The 15,241-nt window shown below is 38.6% G+C and overlaps 2 protein-coding genes across 2 annotated transcripts; both read left to right on the plus strand.

The window, feature by feature from the left end:
• The first annotated feature begins 3,261 nt into the window (after nucleotides 1-3,261).
• Nucleotides 3,262-6,061, plus strand: LOC137408281 (mRNA decay activator protein ZFP36L3-like). Its single transcript, XM_068094738.1, has 3 exons — nucleotides 3,262-3,387; nucleotides 3,636-4,906; nucleotides 5,249-6,061. The coding sequence occupies exons 1-3, from the start codon at nucleotides 3,308-3,310 to the stop codon at nucleotides 5,416-5,418; spliced, it is 1,521 nt and encodes a 506-aa protein (XP_067950839.1). The 5' UTR covers nucleotides 3,262-3,307; the 3' UTR covers nucleotides 5,419-6,061.
• A 1,540-nt stretch (nucleotides 6,062-7,601) lies between these two features.
• On the plus strand, nucleotides 7,602-14,246 carry LOC137408256 (ice-structuring glycoprotein-like). The gene is made up of 6 exons (XM_068094698.1): nucleotides 7,602-7,706; nucleotides 8,702-9,085; nucleotides 9,415-9,954; nucleotides 10,249-12,956; nucleotides 13,064-13,266; nucleotides 13,555-14,246. Exons 1-5 carry the CDS (start codon nucleotides 7,621-7,623, stop codon nucleotides 13,240-13,242), a joined length of 3,897 nt encoding a protein of 1,298 aa, XP_067950799.1. The 5' UTR covers nucleotides 7,602-7,620; the 3' UTR covers nucleotides 13,243-13,266; nucleotides 13,555-14,246.
• The last annotated feature ends 995 nt before the right edge of the window (nucleotides 14,247-15,241 follow it).

Below are 15,241 nucleotides of genomic sequence, written 5' to 3' on the forward strand. Positions count from 1 at the left end.
GCAACCATTTTTTTATTTTTCGATCAGTTTGTTCATTCCATTATTGGTCATTTATCCTTTCTCGTTCAGTTGGAAGGGCCTTCGGCATTGTGGCAAGATCTCAAGAACTAATAGTTTAATCAGTTTAAAATATCAGTATTATAGGCCTACTGAACTTTGTATTTTACCAAAATTCTGTAATAGGCCTACCACATAAACAGGATGTACAGAAAAACAAACAAAAATTGCAAAAACGAGTTCACTTGGGCTTAGGATCAGATAAAAAAACATTAATTTGTTATAACATTTATTATAAATTATTATAAACATAATATTATAAAATAATGTTATTTTCCCTAATTATTTTGAGCCAAGACTCCAAAGTGTTAATTAACTAATTGAGGCCTAAGGCTGTTTAATGTGCTTCTTTAATCTGTTCAATGTGAATGCATTCACACCAGAAGGAAGTTGTGTCTTTTTTATAAATAATGTTAGCAAAGAGTTTAAGGTAGGCACTGAAAGAATAAATCTACTTCATGTTTAGCATTCAAGAGACAGATTCAAGGTCAAATGCCATAACTCTCACTCTTGATTTGCAGCAATGGCATTGTTTTTTTTGGAGCTGTTAGGGGTCTTATGATTTTAGTGTCAAAATGTAGAAGGTAGAAGATGAAAAATACTGCTATTATTACCTCTTTTGTCTTAACAAAGCGAAATATTCTAGTATACTAACCAAATGTCATCGTTACACGATTAATAGAATAATTACTTAATGAATTTAGTTTAAGTAACTTACCTGAAAAGCTAGATCTTTACTAAAATCTTTACTAAAACGATACCCATGTTTTATAACCCAAAACCCAGTAACCCAAAACCCTTCGGTCAATAGTGCGAGCTATTAAACCCAAGCAAGCACTTTAAGCGTTAGTATCTTAACTAATGTAATGACTATTTGCCAAAAGAGTCCACTGTATTACATGTAGCTTAATAGATGTTTGCAATGTCTAAATCTGGAGGTCAAGAGATCAAATCCAGTGCTGTGCAGGTTTTTCATTGATAGATTTTAATTGCTATAACTGGACACAAGGTTTAACAAAAAGACAAACAGCAACACTTATATATATAAATTATACTACTATAGATAACTCCCATAGTACTCAGTATATTGTTAATATTATTATACAAGATAATAAACTGTAGGTTAACTGGAAGAGCGCTTCCATGTTGATAGACTATTATGACCTTAAATAACTTTGTATTGGCTGGCTAGGGCTGAGGTAAAGAAACTAGGTTGTAGAAACTACATACTGTGACGATGGACACTTTCAGGGTCATCATGAACATTTGGTAGCAAGAATAGAACACAAATGTAGAAATCATAAAACAGGCAAGCTTGTCATCAATGGCTGACATGGTCATTGAAAAAGTTTGAGATGATTGAGCAATGTAGACAGAATGAAACAAGATTCATCTATTATAGTTATTAAATATTACTATGCAACTATGTGATGGTAAATAACATCAAGGATTAGACTCAGCAATGAAGATGTAGCAAAGAAGAATTTAAAATGGAGGCAGATCAATACAAGCTCATAGCAGACAACTGCTTGTAATCGAGCTGATTGGAAACCTGCTATTATACATGAGCAACAATCATAGTGAGTCATGTTGATTAGTTGCCTCGACTGACTGCGAGAGAGATAGTCATGCAATGAACCTTTTCTTTTCAACCCAAGTACAACATGTACATGTACAATTTTAGCTATCCGTTCATTGGCTGTTGTAACTTGTTATTTTGTTGTCTATCACAGAAATATAATAGTTGTAGCTACCATTATGGTCTAAACATTTGGCTAAGTTTGCTTTAGAAAGGTATGTAAATTTAGAAAGGTGTTGTAATGCATGTATCGTTACTCCGAATGTTAACCTGCTGCTCCAACCTTTAGTGTGAGAAACTAAAGAAATACCTCAGTACGTGCATGTTATGTCACAGCTCAAACTGCAACAAAAATGGTTTTAAAACTTTCCTCTTCAACACATGTACAACGTGTATGTAGCAATTTGGTATTTGTGATGCTTCTATTCATGAACTTAGTTGTTGCAAGTGAATTTTCAGCATTTCATACATACAGAATGAATGTAATGCAGGAGAATATTCTGGTGATTGCATGATGTAGTTGGAAGACCTAGACTTCACTAAAGAGATGTAGCTAAAAAGAATTTATATTGTAGGCAAATCAATATAAACTCATGGTAGATGATTGCATATAATCGAGCTGACTGGACATCTACTATCAAACACAAAACACAATTATAGACAGTTTTAGTCAACTCAACTGACTGTAAGTAAGAAAGTGAAGAAATAGAGGCATCAATAAGTAGCAATGAAAGGACATATCAGCCATGAATAAGATATGTAAAAATATGCTATCAGTTTAAATAATGCTGCGCACCAAACAGCATGGCCAAACCCACTCCTATTACATTATAGAAACCCGTATATACTTTTACAGAGAATAATCTCTATCTAATGTTTTACTTTATAGTTAGAGAGTTACATTTTTATTATATTGCATATGCTTTTATCTTTTTTATTAGAGTTCATTTTAATTTGCATATTTTGAAATATGTAAAACAAAATTAGTAAAAGCAAAACAGAGCTATACAATATTTATGTGGTGAGTTTAGGTGTTAGCTTGCTGTTCCTCCAGTAGTGCACAGTCGGGTTGGGAGGGAGGCAACGGAGGATGAAAAGCATAGGGCGTGAAAAATATGTGAAAACCAAAATTAGTGACAAAGGGAGCGGCTGTTAAGAGCCTCAAAATGACACTAGTAGAGCTGTCAAAGTTTATTCAGGCTAAATTAATTAGACCTACTAATGATTTCTGAAAAGTTGGCCCTTAAAGGGCTGGGATTGGTCTGATATAATGAATAGTAAAACAAATGCTGTGAGGGGTGGATTACAGACTCTGTGAGGGGTGGATTGATAATTGAAAAAACAGATGCAAGAATATCACACACTTACATATCATAAATTTCATACATAAAAACTAAAAGAAAAAATAAATAGAATTTGTATAAAAAGCTTGTCTAGTGTTCTTCTGAAATAACGTAAGTAAAAGAGAGGTTAACCAGAAGGAAACCCCGCTACGCTCCTGCTCTAACCATCGCTGTACCTCTTAATGAATGGTAATTACAATATAAATACTATTATACATGAAGATTAAGTGAAACCAATGATTTCTCCTATATATTGTGGGTGAGTGTCTATAGCCACTCATTCTTAGAGAAAGACTGATTGACTGTGAGTTTTATTCTCTGCAGAATCATGATGGTGAACAAACTGGTGGTACTGGTGGTTATAATGCTAGTAGTTGGTACGGAAGGCCAGCTTCTAACTGGCTTGAGGTTCGTTTACCTACTTCTATACAATACATATGTGCGTAAATCTTTTTTAATTTATACACATCATTCACTACTTTTTTTGGGTTATTATAGATGTTTTAAGTAATATAAGCAAAGTGAAAAAGGTTCTGGTAAAAGGCTGAAAGAAACAATCTCTATTAATTAATACCATTAAATCTTGATTCTAGGACAGAAAATATTGTTACAATAAGGCATATATTTGTATCTCAAACTTTACTGCGCTATTACAGGTCACTCTTTCAGCCACATCAGCTCAATAATCTTGTGCGCATCCTCAGTGGTCAACCGCCTGTCCCAACCACGCCAGCCCCACCTACAACGTTAGCACCTACCACATTAGGTCTTACTAGTCCTGGAGTAGGAGCCACTTTACCACCAGGTGCAGTCCCTGGAGGAGTTCCTTCAGCTGTACCACCAGGAGTTGCTGCTGCACCAGGAGTTGCCACAGCGTCAGGAGTTGCTGCTGCACCAGGAGTTGCCGCAACACCAGGAATTGCCGCAACACCAGTAACAGCAGTACCTGCAGCATCCACATCACCAGGAGCTGCTGCACCTGCAGCATCTACAACACCAGGAGCTGCTGTGCCTGCAGCATCTACAACACCAGGAGCTGCTGTACCTGCAGCATCCACAACACCGAGAGCGACATTACCTGCAGCATCTGCAACACCAGGAGCTGCTGTACCTGCAGCATCCACAACACCGGGGGCTGCAATACCTGCAACATCTACAACACCAGGAGCTGCTGTACCTGCAGCATCCACAACACCGGGAGCTACAATACCTGCAGCATCTACAACACCAGGAGCTGCTGCACCTGCAGCATCCACAACACCGGGGGCTACAGTATCTGCAGCATCTACAACACAAGGAGCTGCTGTATCTGCAGCATCCACAGCACCAGGAGCTACAGTACCTGCAGCATCTGCAGCACCAGGAACTGCTGTACCTGCAACAACAGTGCCGGCAGCCACAACTGCACCTTCAACAGCAACCGCCGTTGTAGCATCCACTACACCCACAGCAACAACAGGACCTGTAGTAACCGCTATACCTACAGCAACAACAGTACCTGTTGCAGCCATTACGCATACAAGGACAACAATACCTACAGCAACCATCACACCTACAGCGACAACAGTAGCTGGAACTACTCTAGCGTCTGCTGGAAGCTGCTGTGCGCTAACAGACGCCACAGCTGCTTCTACACCAGTAATAGTTGCAACCACACCTCGACTAATCCCAACTACATCACCAGCCTTATCAACAACTGCAACAGTGCTGTTGACAACACCTCCAGTTGTTCCGGCGAGTTCAACAATAGGACTCAAAACACCTATTCTTGTTTCTACTACATCATCTGCTGGAACCACACCACCAGTTGTAGTTACAAGTTCACCAGTTGTATCCACCACACCACCTCTTGTCCCAACACCAACTTTTGCCACCAATGCTGCTGCACCTCAGCTCCTAGTTCAGAACAAATGCCCAAACTTTGAAGGTAAGATGTTTGTCATTGTTAAGTCAATAGAATTATTATCCAGTGGAAACGATTTACATGCATTTGAAGTTGTTGTTTGAATAATAGGCACTTATTTTGACTATAATTAAATAATACAAGCTTGACAGTTAACCAAAATATTTTAAGATTAGTTAGTGGCACATTGTTTGTTTTTTGGTTGTTAGAGCCCAAACATAATATGGCAGTCTTTACAATTATAGGCGCTGACATTGGTTAGTGCTGCATATCAGCCTAAAAACGACATAGAATTTAAATTTTGAGCTTATTTTTGAGATTATTTGCAAAGCTTATGTATGACCACATGTATCACTTTGTTTGTAGTTCACTCAGATTGCACCAGCTATTCTATCAAGCAATCAACGATTACAAAAGTCCGACGCTGCCCACCAACTTTGATGTTTGATTTGGAATTTTGTGGCTGCAACCTCAGCAGCATGGTTAATACAGCTACCTGCAGTTCAGCTGCTTTATCTTCTCCACCTGTGCTGTAAAGAGCTTCTAGTGAAGTGCTTCACTAATGTGCTTTATTTAAATCTTTTGCTAGAAACTTTTTAATAAAATCTTGAATTGTACCTAGCATGAGGTAGCGTAGATCTATTGAAGCATTTGGTTATTTAACTCTGCTATGTTTCTGTGGTATTCAGAACTTTAGCAAAGTTTTACAAACTATTTTTTATTAACATGGCACTTGCAATAAATCTTATATTTGAGACATGCCTCTGATGCAAATTTTTGTAAAAGTTAATTGAACTTTGTACCATATTTTGAAGATGTATCATGTTCTAGATCTTTTTGCATCTATTGTTTGCATCTATTGTTTGTATTCGATTCAATGGAAGGTTTTAATCACAGGCCAAAGGAGTATCATAGATGTCATAGTAAAATTTTTCTTCTCTATTGTTTTTTTGCTGAATATTCTTCTGAAATAGGTTGAGGGTACATTAAGATTGAAATGTTTGACATGCTTAGTATATACACATTTGTATGTACGGTATTTACATACAGTATAAAACATTGGTTTTGTATTAAGAAATATGCTTAGTCTTAGCCCTCTATTATATTCCTACTGATGTGAATGCAGCATATATACTTGTATTGGATTTTTAGTGGTAATAAAATATATATGAAATACAATGATCTACCTTATTATAACAATCCTATGGTGCCACAAGTTGAAACACATCCAGAACAATTGAACCATGATAAAAGCTTGTTATAGCAATTGGTGTATACAACCTTTTGAAAACCAATAAAGACCATCTCTCTGCCTGAATTGTGCCAACTCTATAAGGCAAACCAATTTTTGGCAAGCGATGAGCATTGTCTGCAATCCAAAATCTTGCTAAACACCTTCATTTTGTCTCAGCATTTTTGGGATTTGATACGATAACAGAGTTATACAATTTATATGCTATTACTCATGCTTGTACTATTAACTCCTCCTTGCGCAATTTGTGTCGAATTATACCGGAGGGTGACATATTCAATCAAGAAGATTCATTAGGTGTCTATATACAAGTTACCATGGCGTTAAACCTACTTTGGGCAACGCCTTGTGCTGAAAGGCTCGACGTATGGGTGTAAGCAATGTGTGCCCAGCCTCATTAGCACAATGTAACTGAAGGCAATTTATTCGGACGCACCTATATGTCTCCAGTTTCAAGCCTTAGAATTTCTTCTTCTTTTAACAAATCTATTCCGCCCTATAACAAGGAGTGGATTTGATATGACTATATATAGAAGGGGATAAAGTGAGTGCCAAGCTAGAAAATTCATCAGTACTTATTAGAGACCAAAAGAAGTAGTAACCTGCTTTAAGAAGATGATAGAAAGATTAACGCTACCATTTTAAAACTGACAAGCACGATATCAGATAGATCAAAACTGTAAGCAATGAAACTAATGAACAACATGCTTTTTTAAAAAGTTCATAAAAATTAAATTGTTAAACTAAAGATTGACGCTGCTAACATTACAAATGTTTAAATACTAGTGCTGTTGACTTCCTAAAACTCTAAATAATTGTAATAGTGACTTCATGAAAGCGTTTAAATAATTGCAATAGTGACCTTATCAAAGTGTTTAAATAATTGCAATAGTGACCTTATCAAAGTGTTTAAATAATTGCAACAGTGACCTTATCAAAGTGTTTAAATAACTGCAATAGTGACCTCATCAAAGAGTTTAAATAATTGCAATAGTGACCTTATCAAAGTGTTTAAATAATTGCAACAGTGACCTTATCAAAGTGTTTAAATAATTGCAATAGTGACCTTATCAAAGTGTTTAAATGTTGGAGATTTTGGTTTCATAACAATAAATAGCCAAAAGATGTTCAAGTACCTCATCAAAAAACAAATGGAAATACTAGCTAATTATTTATTTTCTACCTAATAAATTTAAAGTAACGCATATACAAGTACATGTATGTAACCAAACTCTGCTTTATAAGACTGAATTCAATGTTTTTGGTAAACTCTAAACACAATTTGCATATGTCATAGTTAATTAATGCGCTAGGCTGCATCTATACTGGAGCTAAGATAAGTGATCTTATTCAATTCTTTCCACCCTTCTACATCCACTCCCTAAAAATCTGAATACCTGTTAATTAATTTTATTCTAATTGTGTATAAAGACTAGCATCCGAGATCATCTTCAATTCTGCTACAGACTGCGAACGAGTTAGAGCTATGGCTGCAAAATTATCGCTTATATTGGTAATATCAGCATTGGCTCTTTCCAATGCCATTCCTGTAATAAACTCTAACATACAACCGTAAGTACGCAGACATATTATTTATTATTCCTTGCTATTTAGTGATATTATTAAGCCACATATTGAAAAAAATGCGAAATATTTGTAGTTAGTTTGCAAATGAAGTGTTTGTCTACCTGGTTGTTCAATTGCATGCATTACCAGGTTACTGATTTTCTTCAGTTTAAACCAAAATACTCACCTTGTGCTCTTATCAATAAATTGGATTCCATTGGAATCACATAGCATCATTTTTTTCTGACCGTTATCATTTATGGAACGTCATATAATTTTAAAGTTTGTACATATATAGCATAAAAACCATTGCTGATCACTCTCAGAATAGGCAAATAAAGTGTCCATGAAATACCATACAAAAATAAATGCCAAAGTGAAATTTGAACGGGATTAGATAAAATTCTATTACGATTTTTAGACAAAAGAGTATATACGAATAATTTTAAGCACACTATAAGGAATCAAGCAGCTTTTTATTAGTTTTAAAATGATAAAAATAAACTACAGTTGCCAAAACAGTTGCCATATTTGATATATGGTTTATTACTCTATGGTCAAAATTGAAAGTTCATACCAACCTTTTGAACAGCTTCTATTTAAGAAGAGTATAGTTGCTGATTACTTTTAGAGACCTCTCAAGTTTCTGCTAGCAAAAAACTAAAAGTACTTTTAAAATCATTAAATTAAAAAAAATTAAAGTATTTTATAATTTGGTAAAAATAATTTCATACTCTTACACGTAGTTTTAAGTTAGTTGAAGAAAGGTTCTGCAACTTTTGTTAAAGACTTAATTGGTACTATTCTAGTAAGCATTGACTGTCTGTAAAAGGTTTAACGAGCCTTAGAACCAAATACAAATAGCTTGCTGATAGATTGACTATGTTAAATATGATACAAACAGCGCAGCTATGAACTGTTTCAAGTATTTCAACTTCAGATTAAAAATAATGCAAATGACATTTTTGTACTATTTGTTCTATGCTAACATGATTTTGCAGGCCACCACTACCTGAGCCCCAGGGAGGAGAGCTTGGATGTGACACATTCTTGAAAGCATTCTTTTCACAGTTGGGCATGTCATTCATGTGTGCTCAAGAGAAAGGTACAGCGCTACAATCTGGACCTGAAGTCACTGCAGCGCCTGTTGCAATGCCTGAATCTACAGCAGCAAAGAAAACAACGGCAGCCATACAAGCTTCGACAACAACGACTACAGCGACACCTGGTGTCTCTGAAACGACGTTTTCTCTGCCATCTACCACTTCCCCATTTATGTTCTTACATGTAACAACTCCACCGACAATGTCTGCCAAATTTGGATCACCTGTAACTGAGGTTGTGACAGCCAACACATTTTCAACAACCACTTTACCACCACCTGAGTAAGTTTCCAATTATGTTAGATTTTTCTACATGACATTGCACTGCGATGGTACATTACAGTATAGCTGACGCTTGTGTGATCAAGTCACTGTTTTCAGCTTATATTATGAATTTAAACTAAGGGTTTTGCAAAATTTAATATTATAAGAGATTTACTTTGCGCATATTTTTATTTAATGAGAAGTTGAAAAAAAATTTGTTTGTGACACTTTTTAGGAGCTCATTTAATCGTTAAACATAAGGTAAAATTACTGCAACCCGAGGACTACTTGTAAGGCAGTTGAACTCCATAAAAGTTGCTCACGTCTTGATCTCCATTTTGTTGTAGACCTGCCAAAGAAACTCCTCAAGTGGAAGGATTGAATTGTGATTTCTTTTTGAAATCAATTCTTAGTGAGCTAAAAATGTCCTACATGTGTGCTCCGAAGGCAGCAGCACCTTCAATCCATGAGACGGCACCAATAACACCTAACCAAAACTTTGGTTCACCCGCTGAGCTACCAGCCACTACAACATTAGTCGAAAGGATGACAACTGCAACAAAAGTCACGCCACAGAAAACTACGGAGCTTCCTGCAGTTTCAACTATGTCAATGACATCTTCTACTAGTGTGACAGCTGGTTCAACAATACAACAGGCAAGCACAACACCATCTGTAATGATGTTGCACTTTACTCCGCCACCAGTGACAAAACCATTAGGACAAAACATGCCGGCATCGATTGTAGAACCTCCATTCATCCAATCACAAACACCAGAGATGGAATTGACGACACCACTGCCGGTAGAGCTTGCAATTGAACCACAAGTTGCTAACCTCACACCAGTGCAAGGAGAGACCATACCAGCTCTCGCCAGTCAACAGAGGTTAGACAACTATAAAAATTCATAAAAAATTGTAGTTTAAATGACTTGTACTGTTTGTTATTAAAAACTACTGGTTGCATAGAATGCGATGAGCTCAGTTCCGTTCCAATGTTAGTTGTTACTATATTAATAATTCAAATGTGTGCTCTAAAGCATACTCAACAAAAACAGTAAAATAGGCGATGGTGCAACGTAATAGCTGCTACTACAAAGTATAAAGTTATTCTCATAAATAGGCTATTGATCAATATGGCTTATAAAACAGATGGTGAAAGTTATCAAACTTTTTTGTAGCCCTGATCCGACCCTATCTAAATCTGGAAGCATAGTGTGTGACGTTTTCCTCAAATCTATTCTGAGTGAACTAGGAATGTCTTACATGTGCGCAACACAAAGCCTCGCACCTACAGAACAAACACCTCCTGCTCCAACCTTTATTCCAACCAGTAAGGCCATTGTGAGTCCATCACCAAAGCCTTCTACTTTAGAGCTTTTAGCACCAGCTGTGCCATCAGTGACAACTAGCGAACCAGTGATGATGTTGGTGTTTACATCCCCTCCAAATCCAATTGATCCTGTGCCATCGGTAACTGGAACTTCCAACCCTTCAGCAGCACCTGCATCAGCCTCAGCAACAGCAGTACCTGTACCAGCTGACATAACTACTGCGGCAGCTGTACCTGTTGAACCTACAAACATAGCTGTCTCTGTCTCTGCTGTCTCTACATCACCAGTACCTGCTGCTTCTACAACACCAGCACCTGCTGCCTCTACAGCACCAGTACCGGCTGCCTCTACAACACCAGTACCTGCTGCCTCTGCAACACCAGTACTTGCTGCCTCTACAACAGCAGTACCTGCTGCCTCTACAACAGCAGTACCTGCTGCTTCTGCAGCACCAGTACCTGCCGCCTCTACAACAACAGTACCGACAATGTCTCTACCTGCTTCTTCTACAGCACTTCCATCTGCAGTTTCTACAGCAGCACCTGTATCCACTGCCTTAACAACATCAGGACCTGTACCTCCTGTGTCCACGACACCACCGTCAGTGCTTGCTGTTTCTACAACATCAGCTTCAGGACCTGTTTTGTCTACAACCTCAGCACTTGTATCTGCTGCCTCAACAACACCAGCATCTATACCTCCTATCTCTACAACACCAGTTTCTGGGGTAATCAGCTCTACAACAGCACCACCTGCTCCTGCAACTGTTGCATCTATGACAGCACTACCTGTACCTGCTGCATCTGTAACAGCGTCACAAGCTCCTGTTGTGTCTACAACTACAGCACCTACACCCGTGGTTTCTACAACAGCAGCACCTGTGTCTGTTGCATCTACAATAGCAGCATCTGTGCCGGTTCTGTCTACAACAGCAGCTTCTGTACCCGTTGTGTCTACAACTGCAGCTCCTGTGCCTGTGGTGTCTACAACAGCTGCACCTGTGCCTGTTGTGTCTACAACGGCAGCTTCTGTACCTGCTGCATCTGCAACAGTGTCACATGCTCCTGTTCTGTCCACAGCTGCAGCACCTGCGCCCATGGTTTCTACAACAGCAGCACCTGTGTCTGTTGCATCTACAACAGCAGCATCTGTGCCTGTTGCGTCTACAACAGCAGCTTCTGTGCCTGTTGTGTCTACAACAACAGCACCTGTTATGTCTACAACAACCCTACCTGTACCTGCGGTGCCTGCAACAGCGTCACATGCCCCTGTTTTGTCTACAACTGCAGCTCCTGCGCCTGTGGTGTCTACAACAGCTGCACCTGTATCTGGTGTGTCTACAACACCAGCTTCTGTACCCGTTGTGTCTACAACTGCAGCTCCTGTGCCTGTGGTGTCTACAACAGCTGCACCTGTGCCTGTTGTGTCTACAACGGCAGCTTCTGTACCTGCTGCATCTGCAACAGTGTCACATGCTCCTGTTGTGTCTACAGCTGCAGCACCTGCGCCCATGGTTTCTACAACAGCAGCCCCTGTGTCTGTTGCATCTACAACAGCAGCATCTGTGCCTGTTGCGTCTACAACAGCAGCTTCTGTGCCTGTTGTGTCTACAACAACAGCACCTGTTATGTCTACAACAACACTACCTGTACCTGCGGTGCCTGCAACAGCGTCACATGCCCCTGTTTTGTCTAAAACTGCAGCTCCTGCGCCTGTGGTGTCTACAACCGCTGCACCTGTGTCTGGTGTGTCTACAACAGCAGCTTCTGTGTCTGTGGTGTCTACAACTGCAGCTCCTGTGGTGTCTACAACTGCAGCTCTTGCGCCTTTGGTGTCTACAACAGCAGCCCCTGCGCCTGTGGTGTCTACAACTGCAGCTCTTGTGCCTGTGGTAGATACAACCGCTGCCCTTGCGCCTGTGGTGTCTACAACTTCAGCTCCTGTGCCTGTGGTGGATACAACCGCTGCCCTTGCGCCTGTGGTGTCTACAACTGCAGCTCCTGTGCCTGTGGTGTCTACAACCGCTGCTCCTGCACCTGTTGTGTCTACAACAGCAGCCGTAGTTGCTGTGTCTACTACACCAGCACCTATTGTTTCTACAACAACAGCCTCTGGAGCAGCTGTCTCTACAACACCAGCACCTGTTGTCTCTACAACAGCACCACCTCTAACTGTCGCGTCTGTAACTACAGTTCCTGCAGCAGTAAATCCAACAAAGGCTGTACCATCAGCCCATGTACCTGCAGATCCTATGATTGCACAACTTATTGCAGCTAATCCAGCAAATGCTCCAACTGCTCCGCCAGTTCCAGCAGAACCAGCCACAACTTCAACAGCTGGGCTTTTGTTAGCAGCAAATAAAGTTAACCAGCTTCCCCCAAATACACCCACTGCCTTTCCTGGCCAGGCTGATCCCATGTTGGCAGTAGATCTGGGCTTAGGACCAACCACGTCCTCTCCAAGTGTAATAGGTGGCACAACATTGGGACTGACACTGCCTTTTGGAAGCGCACCTCCAGGGTTCATAATGCATCCTAGTTGCCCGTATGTCGTAGGTAAGCTATTCAAGTGAGAACGCTTTTTCCAACTTTCATATCTTTAGATATATCTTAATTATGACTTTACTCTCAACTGAATATTGTATAACCAAACTCAATTGTAGTTAAAGAAAACACTCAGTGCAAGTTCTTTGGACGCCAGCACTGCACCCAGGGTACAAGCTATGACTTCCGGCTGTGTGTGTGCAACTATTCACATCTGGTAGATCCCGTCACATGCACATCTGCACCTGGAGGACCTGTTCCTGCTTTGCCACTTCCAGCGCAGCCGACTGCACCGTAGTTAGAAGCTACGTCTTCTTTCAAGGTGGGTGTGAAGAGTTATAACTTATAGCATTTTGAAATAATACTTTCAATATTAGCTAGACATAGTTGAAACTGACCGAGTTGACAGACCTTCCATTTTATAACAGTTTATCAGTTTTTAACATTATAATTTCTGGTTAGTCAGAATCTTCTTAAAGCGATTGTTTTGATTAAACGGTTGTGTGTGGCAAGAACAATGAGAGGTAAATCTTTGTAATAAACCTTCCATCTATTGATTTTATTTAAAGCTTAAATAATTATATTGATATTATTTATTTTATCTTTGTAGCCCATGAACACAGGAGCAAGTAAAGCAAAAAAGAATAAGGATCTTCAACCTACAGCACCTTAGACTTGGGCTAATCCCCCATTATAAATAACATAATTTTCTGGTAGTAGCTCACCAGAATACTATGTTAGTCACATCATGCTTATTTTTGTAAATATGCATTTATGAATTTATCAACTGTACAGAGTTCACCACATCAAAGATCAACTTTGTATGATTTTTCCAAATTTTCATTCAGTATTTTTATACCATTTATTATGCAGCATAACAGCTGATTTTGTGAGGTATTATTGTAGTGCAATGTTGTTTTGTGCCATTCTCTAAAGTATTCTGTATTTGAGCTGCAAAGAATTGTTGATACTTTGAAGAATATTTCCTAACTTTCAACAAGCATTTTATGCATACACATGCATGTCTATGTTTATGCATGTCTGTGTACATGTTTATGTAGTAATTTGGTTGAGAATCTCAAATGAACTCCCAAACACCATGTACTAAGACGTCCTACCATAGTTTTTATTAAGCCTACATGTATATCTTAGGCTTTATTGCTCAATGCTATCTAAAAGTTTGTGCATCTTATGGCATACAAATGAACATTTATACACAAAAAGTTTTGTACGAAGCGGATTTTAATACCTATTATGTTGTCACATGCAGCATTCATATGACAATACACTTTTGATATTTAACAGTTCTCTGATTACTAACTTACAAGGAGTAGATAGAATAGATCTATCAAAACAGAAATGGAAATAGTGAAAACAAATACTCTGTTTGAGTCAGATAGATGTGCCAGTGCAGAGTCAGATGTGTCTGTGCAGATGCAGCTCCAGGGACAAATTGTGAATCGTTAACTTTAGTCACAAGCAGCCCTACATCAACTTTTATGGCCAATTTAGGGCTTAAATTTAACTCTAAGTATAAAGCATAAATCTAAGACTAACCATTCAACATGGCTAAATGACATTTAAATTTTTCTGTTTAAGCAGAGCAAACCTACAAATGTTCAAAAGCTATAACAGTGGCCTGGCTATAAGCTATGATAGTGGCCTGGCTAGTGTCTCCGATACCTTTTCTGGGCAATCTTATAATAATGAAACTCCATTGTGATTAAAGACATTTGCAAAGAAGGTAGGCCAGCTGGCTGAGCTTGCCAAGATGAGGCTATATTTAATTATGCGAAATTTTAAATAATACTGTCAGTCAATCAAATGCAAAAATAATTTCATGAATCGCTCCCAATTGAAATTTACATGAATACCTTCAACCCGCCCAGTAAAAAATGATTTCTCGTCGTCCCTAACTCTCACTTTTGCTGGTGGCTAAATAGACGCAGGGATACGCATACAAATAGAGAAAGGAAAACACTAGACTTAATATCGTGTCTCGTCTCATGCTAAGCAAGTCGTTAGCACAAAAATATTAATGGTTTTGTATTCAGTATCACACTTATGATGGCTATTCGTAAACATCAAAGAATACTCAACATATTTCACGTGTTTCACTAGTTGTAAAAGTTTTATTAACTTCAAAGTAGTGTGTTAAAGATGAAATTTTAGTAGATTTTATTAGAATGTATCAATATTTGTTGATCATTTGCGATTGTTTTTTATTTTTGAGGTGGTCTGGCTGCTAAAATGTTTCAGGATTAAAATCGAAACATCTTGATCACTGTTAAAACACA

This window comes from Watersipora subatra, chromosome 11, assembly GCF_963576615.1.
Source record: "Watersipora subatra chromosome 11, tzWatSuba1.1, whole genome shotgun sequence".
Taxonomy (NCBI): Eukaryota; Metazoa; Bryozoa; class Gymnolaemata; order Cheilostomatida; family Watersiporidae; genus Watersipora; species Watersipora subatra.

Coding starts and splice junctions, on each gene's coding strand:
- LOC137408281 (XM_068094738.1), top strand. CDS start 3,308: ATGATGGTGAACAAACTGGTGGTACTGGTGGTTATAATGCTAGTAGTT. Junction 3,388..3,635: donor CAGCTTCTAACTGGCTTGAG/GTTCGTTTACCT, acceptor GCGCTATTACAG/GTCACTCTTTCAGCCACATC. Junction 4,907..5,248: donor CAAATGCCCAAACTTTGAAG/GTAAGATGTTTG, acceptor CTTTGTTTGTAG/TTCACTCAGATTGCACCAGC.
- LOC137408256 (XM_068094698.1), top strand. CDS start 7,621: ATGGCTGCAAAATTATCGCTTATATTGGTAATATCAGCATTGGCTCTT. Junction 7,707..8,701: donor ATAAACTCTAACATACAACC/GTAAGTACGCAG, acceptor ATGATTTTGCAG/GCCACCACTACCTGAGCCCC. Junction 9,955..10,248: donor GCTCTCGCCAGTCAACAGAG/GTTAGACAACTA, acceptor ACTTTTTTGTAG/CCCTGATCCGACCCTATCTA.